Source organism: Rhineura floridana, chromosome 11, assembly GCF_030035675.1.
Source record: "Rhineura floridana isolate rRhiFlo1 chromosome 11, rRhiFlo1.hap2, whole genome shotgun sequence".
NCBI lineage: Eukaryota > Metazoa > Chordata > Lepidosauria > Squamata > Rhineuridae > Rhineura > Rhineura floridana.
The window spans coordinates 37658342-37665530 of record NC_084490.1 but is presented as its reverse complement, the minus strand read 5'-3'; the positions used below and the strand labels follow the sequence as shown (position 1 = coordinate 37665530).

General features: G+C 44.5%; 1 protein-coding gene across 1 annotated transcript; it reads left to right on the top strand.

Moving 5' to 3' along the window:
* The first annotated feature begins 2815 nt into the window (after positions 1 to 2815).
* On the top strand, positions 2816 to 6551 carry LOC133366274 (olfactory receptor 11A1-like). Its single transcript, XM_061589206.1, has 2 exons — positions 2816 to 2893; positions 5583 to 6551. The coding sequence occupies exons 1-2, from the start codon at positions 2837 to 2839 to the stop codon at positions 6549 to 6551; spliced, it is 1026 nt and encodes a 341-aa protein (XP_061445190.1). The 5' UTR covers positions 2816 to 2836.
* Positions 6552 to 7189: the final 638 nt, after the last annotated feature.

The window sequence follows — 7189 nt, the reverse complement described above, 5'->3', positions numbered from 1 at the left end:
TTGTTCAGGCTGTTGAGAACAGCCTGTGAGTACCTTAATAGCAGTGAGGAGACATTAATTGTAGTGCATACCCGGGAAATGAAGAGGCAAGACAAGATGAAGTGTGGGTAAATTAAGGGCCACGTTTATTGAAGTAAAGCCAATTAAATGCTTGATTGCATAATAAATGATCTGCAGAGACAAGTGCAGGACCTAACTCTTACCCAATCAGGTGAGGGCACCCTGCCATGGGAAAGGGGGTGGTCCAATCCCAATCCCCTCTTCCGGACCCCATCCCCGCAGGGTGGTTAGGGAGGCCTTCCAGATCCACCCCCCCCTCAGGGCCTCACAACCTCTGAGTGGGTGTTACAGGTTAGCCCCAAAGGTGAGCCTTATCCTGCCAACCGGCCACACAGCCTGGAAGGCAGGCCTCAGAACCCACTGATCATCTCAAAGGGTGCCTAAGGGTGGTCACCAAACCCTATCCTGTGAAATTCCTGCACCTATCCACCAAGCAAGAGGACAAGCCTCAGCTTAGTCCCTCTTCCTCCACCTGTGACAAATAAATATGTGCAGGGCACTCTGCAGATCAGTCAAAACCAGATTATTACCCAGGTCAGACATATGAGCACCATCTGGCTAGTAAAGATCAGCCCTGCCACACTTCACCTGTGGATGTTGTATTGCCTCACCCTGCTTATCAGCAAGCGCGAGCCAAACTTCCCTATTTACCTTTTGACTATCCTTATTCAGGCCTCTGGGATCATTCCCACCCTTCCAAATCCTCCTCTGGAGGATATCAGACCGAACAATCATGGTCCTAGGCCACCTACTGCATATGGCTGCAAAGTCCAGGCAAGCCTGAATGATAAGGGCTTTCCTCTTCAACATTCCCAGGCCATTGCCACCCAAATGTATAATCAAATCCTGTGGAGGGTGCTACACCAACGAAGCATCAAACAGCATTGGCAGAAGGCATTCCCACAGCATGCCACGTCTACCCAGCCACTGGACCAGAGCGCAATGGCTGAGCCCCAACTGGATTTCGGGACTGATCTGTGACACCCTCCTCTTGGCCCAGGACTCCATCTGTGGCCACACATAAGTACCTTGACCAGGGCCGGCTCCAGGCATGCGGGGGCCCTTGGGCTTCAGCTTGCCCTGGCCTCACGGTTGGTGTGTGTGTGTGTGTGTGCGTGCACATACGCGTGCATGCATGCCCCCCCGTACACTCCTCACGGCCCCCCTACCTGTCTGGTCTTTACTATTGCCCTTAATGAAGATGGTGGCCTTGGTTTCCCTAAAGGGAATGAAGCCTCTGCCACCATCTTTGTTGATGGCACACGTGCGTGCTATGTGCACACATCTCTGCCATCAACTAAGATGGTGGCAGCGGTTTCAGTACCTTAGGGAAACTGCGGCTGCCATCTTCATTAAGGGCAATGCTAAAAAGCTGGCTGACAGGTAAGTGGGGGCGTCGGGGGCGCAGATCATGGAAGGGGAGCAGAGGGCCCCTCAGGGGCCCCTCAGGGGCTCCTGTAGCTCTGGGGCCCTTGGACCAGTGCCCAACCTGGCTGCCCTTTAGAACCGGCCCTGACCTTGACTCCAGCACCCTCCAACCTGTTAAAACAGAAACAATTATCAATATGCTCAGCAGCACAACGGTTAAGGAGGGCCCTTAAATGGCCTACCGCCAGTGCCTCATTGCCTGCATGGCTGTGCTCCCACAGCCCAACGTAGCTACTATAGAAGCTGCACCCAACTGGAAAGAGTGCGTACCAAACTGGTTGGAATCCAACCCCAAATATGACCATAATTAGAAGCTCCAGTCAGCCTCTCAAAGGCAGCAGTCACTGTACTGTATTATAATGTGAGTAGTAGGTTCCATAATGTCCATACTGGGAAATTGCATCCTTATTATCAGAGCAGCCCTTGCTGGCTCAGCATAACAGTAGATCAGTTGGGATTAGATATGGTAAGTGGAAAGAATGGATGAAATGATCCCTAATAAATATATAATCATATTTGACAACTTTAAGCCAGTAGTGGAGTGGTAGATCCAGAAGTGCAGTGTCCCTTTATGTTAGTCACAAGCACACCCACCACCCTCCCCTTTTTTGCTGTGGTGTTGAGAATGAGTCTTCTCAGTAGTTAGGGACCCTGCTGGGACCCTGCTCCCCAAAAGGAAGGGGTCTAAGACCCCCTGAGACCCTGGATGACTACACCCCTGCTTTAACCATGACAAAGTGTGATATTTTGATATGAATATTTCCACCTGCAAATCCACAAGGCCATGATAAAAAAACCCCTCTCTTTAAAAAAAAATACTTAAGAATTAAAAAGTAGGATGGCATTCCTTGTTCAAGTTATTGAGGACAGCCTGTGAGTACTTTTGTATCAGTGAGGAAACATTAATTGCCTTGGCTTTGGAAGAGTGTAATGAATTCCCCTGAGCATGTAGCCTTTCCTGTTTGAGAACTTTTCTTCTGCTGGTTTATCTGTAATGTCATTGATGTCCCATTATATGAGCCTGACTATGATAACAGTTTACAATGCTTGGCATAACTCCTAGAACTACAAACACAGAAAGTCAAACACTGACAAACTGCTTAGTTCTTTTCCCTAGGCATTGTGAATATCCATTTGAAAAAAATGGTCTGTCCTTGATCATTAATCACATTCAAACAAGTTTACATTCTGATATTTTGCTACTGAATGTGAATAAGGCTGCTAGGACTTTAAATAAGCGAGCATCCCGATATTTAGCTACAAAAGGGAAACAAGACTCCAGGATTACCACTGGAATTAAATGTTTGGAGCACTGCAGGAATAGTGAAGAAAAAAGTTCATCTTACATATGGAACCTGAACGGAACACATCAGAATTTCCAGCCAGAAATATAACAATTTTAGAGGTAAATATTTATGTATCCATCATGGTAGCCTTTTGGGGCAGTGTATTCTTTTTTTCATTTTTATGAGTTTATTTGGGGCACTGTTAATAGGGGGCACTGTTTTACGGTGGCTCCGTTCCTATCTCTCAGACAGGCACCAACGGGTGGCATTGGGGGATGAGGTTTCAGACCCTTGGCCTCTCAATTGTGGAGTGCCACAGGGTTCTATCCTCCCCCCATGCTATTCAACATCTATGTAAAGCCGCTGGGGGCCACCATCAGGAGATTTGGGCTGCAGTGTCACCAATATGTGGATGACACTCAGCTCTATCTCTCATTTAAGTCCTCACCAGAATTGGCTGTGGACACCATGTCCAAGTGCCTGGACTCCGTAAGTGAATGGATGGGAAGAAATAGGCTGAAACTGAACCCTGACAAGACCGAGGTGTTGCTCGTGGGGGACAAGAGAAGGTTGGGAGATATAGACCTGGTGTTTAATGGGGTAAGATTGCCCCTGAAAGACCAGGTCCGCAGCCTTGGGGTCATTCTTGACTCCCAGCTATCCATGGAGGCTCAGGTTTCGGCAGTGAGCTGGGCGGCTTGGTATCAACTTCATCTGATATGGAGGCTGCAACCCTACCTTCCTGCCCATCTGCTCCCATGGGTGATACATGCTCTGGTCTCCTCTCGCTTAGACTACTGTAATGCGCTCTACGTGGGGTTACCCTTGAAAATGGTCTGGAAATTACAGCTGATACAGAATGCGGCAGCACGTTTGATTAAGAACAGCCATCGCCGTGATCATATCACTCCGGTGTTAGTAGAGCTACACTGGTTACCAGTTGTCTACCAGGCCCAATTCAAGGTGTTGGTGTTGACCTTTAAAGCCCTATATGGTTTTGGCCCACCTCCAGGTGTACAGTTCCAAATCAGAGGTTAGAAAGGGACTCATAGAAATCATCTATATCAACCTAAACCCAAAACAATCCTTTGTCCCCTGGAAAGCCTTTCCTAGGTATTTGGGAAAGAGGACAGCTCTGGGCTGTTGTTTTTATGGTTTTTCAGTGGAAATGTTTGCAGCTCAGTGTCAAAAAGTGATCATCAGTATCTCTTTTTATGATCAATATCATAATGTTTAGCTTTTGGATAGCACTTTAAATGCAGCGTGGGCAGAAAGTAGATCAAAATGTATTGGCATATCTCAGGGTGACCTGCAGAAGATCAGTGAGGATTTCAGACTCCTAACTGTTTCACAATGAAAACAAGAAAATTATCCTGCTGAAAATAAGGAAGTTGGGGGTAGGTAATCAGGAGTGGATTTCTGTGTGGAAATACTGTGAAGTCAATTAAATTCTGGAACTGAAAACAATTCCTAGGCTAAGAATTATTTAATTCTAAGTGTATGTATTTTGTGGTTTGCTCTGGTTGGTGGATCTTGGGTTTTTTAATAATAATAAAAAGATCAATAACAAAAATCTGAAGTCTAACCATCCTGATCTAGAGTATTACAGGTCTGTGTTACCATAAAACCATGTGATGCAACTGCTTCTACCAGCAGATTCTAAGGGAGGCAGCCATTATGAGTTTGACCATCAGGTGTGTCTAATTTTGATGCATGACACTTGAGGAAGATATGAGAGTTGCACAGAGATGAGCAATCCACAGTTGTTTTCTTCTCAGCTTCTGGGTACACAGTAGAAAGGTGACATTACTTTTTTGAGAATGCCTTCTTTGGCAATGTTTTGAAGAGCCCTACCTCTGCAATGGTAGGTTCATCCTTGTGAGCGCTCCTTTGAACCATGCTACAACAACCCTGTAAGGTAGGCCTGTGTCCATACAAACGACAGTGCAAGGGTGACCCATTAATTCCCTGCAGATTCCAGAAGATTATCTAAGAACATAAGAACATAAGAAGAGCCTGCTGGATCAGGCCAGTGGCCCATCTAGTCCAGCATCCTGTTCTCACAGTGGCCAACCAGGTGCCTGGCGGAAGCCTGCAAGCAGGACTTGAGTGCAAGAACACTCTCCCCGCCTGAGGCTTCCGGCAACTGGTTTTCAGAAACATACTGCCTCTGACTAGGGTGGCAGAGCATAGCCATCATGGCTAGTAGCCATGAGGTTGAGGTTTGCATAGAGTAGCCCATAGAAGCATACATAATCCCTCTGAAATCTACAAATGGGATCTTTTGATGAGAAAGCACTATAAAAAAGGCAGAAAGCCCAACACATTTCACCATTGTTATATGCCTTCAATCCAATTGTGACTTATGGCGACCCTATGAATCAGGGACCTCCAATAGAATTATTATTTGTTATTTGCATTGTTACTTGCATTCCTTAGGTGGAATCTCCTACTCTTAGCCTGCCTGTTCAGATTAACTGCTGTGGTGACAATACTTGATATATAAGTCATCTGGATAGTTAGCAGGCAAAGGGGAGTCCATAAGAACCTCAATCCTGTGCATTCATAAGAGAGGCCATTCAGGTGGTTTCAATGGGAACTGAGTCACATTTCTCCCCCATTCCTAGCCAACACACAGCCCTGATTTAAATACCTGAATCTCGGTTGACAATTAAGTGGTAGAGAACACAGAGATAAATAGTGGGTGTCCTTGGTCACTGTCAATATTAGTTTCAAGCAACAATGGAAGGGGAAACAGGGGTGGGGTGGGTTTCCTAGCTCACTAATGTTCTTCAAATTTTATTTCAGGATGACCTTTCAATTCATTGGCAAACAGCAATTTGGAAAAATCAGTCAAACCCTACAACATTCATCCTTCTGGGATTTGGCAATCTCCGTGAATTGCAAATTCTGTTCTTCATATTGTTCCTTGTCATCTATGCTTTGTCTATTTTTGGGAATCTCCTAATTGTTTTATTGGTTGTATTTAACCAGCATCTTCATACCCCCATGTATTTTTTCCTCTTGAACTTGGCCTGCTTAGAGATCTGCTACACTTCAACCATTCTCCCAAGGATGCTGGGCAGTTTCTTCACTGGGGACAGGTCCATAACTATTGCGGGATGCTTCACACAATACTACTTCTTTGGTTTCTGGGCATCCTCAGAATGCCATCTTCTGGCAATGATGTCTTTTGACCGTTTTTTGGCAATATGCAAACCTCTGCACTACACATCTATTATGAATGCTAGACTTTGCATCCAGTTAGCAGCCACATCTTGGATAAGTGGTCTATTGGGCAATTCTATCATAACTTCTTTTTTGGTACAGCTAACCTTCTGTGGGTCCAATGAAATTGATGATTTCTTTTGTGATGTATATCCAGTGGCAAACCTCTCCTGTAGCAATACCCGCCAAGTAAAACTTGCAACTTTTATAATAGGGTTTATGGCAACAGGCCCCCCTTTTCTACTGACTTTGACTTCTTATGTCTGTATTTTTTTCACTGTCGTGCAAATTAAATCCAAAGCCGCACAGCAGAAGGTCTTTGCCACTTGTTCTTCTCATTTGATTGTTGTGACAGTTTTCTATGGGTCATTAGTCTTTGTTTATGTCATCCCAGAAACAGAAACACTGAAGGAGCTACATAAAACCTTCTCTTTCTTCTACACTATCTTGACTCCCATGTTCAACCCCCTCATATACAGTTTGAGAAACAGAGAGGTGAAGGAAGCTGTGTTCAAATCTTTCAAAAAATTGAGCAACAGGGTTTCATAGTTTCACAATATCTTGATGGATGTGGTGAAGCATTCAAAAATATAGATGAAGTGTTAACAAAGGAGTTGCCATCAGCAGGGATGTTTGAGGATCCAATATTTGTGAATTCCTCTATAAAATGACTGGATCCAAACAGGGTTTCATAGCATCACAGTGTCTTGATGGATCTGAGATGCTTGAGGAATTCAATCTTTGTTTACTCCAATCCAGACTAATGTTCTGATTTGAATTTAGGTATTCATTAGATGTTGTACTTCTCCAATTGTGACACACTTCTCGGTGGTTAACAAAGGGTATCTTGGTGGGGTGGATACATTTTCATATGTTTTGTGATTTTTTTTTTTAAAAGCTTTCAAACTAATGTGGAAATGGAATGGACTCATGGATAAAAAGCCATGCTAAGTTGACATAGGACATAAATAAGACAGATTTGCCCATCCCTTCTCATTGAGAAATGATGAACATTGTTTTGGCCTGGGATCCAGTCTTTTGAAAATAATACTCCAAGGGCCATGGGGACTGGGTGTGTGAAAGTTCTCATTGTTTCTAGATTTGTGGTAATTTTTCCACATTAAGAAAACCTTTATTCTTACAGAGATTTTGTGGATATCTTGCATGGGTGTCTATGTATGTGGAAA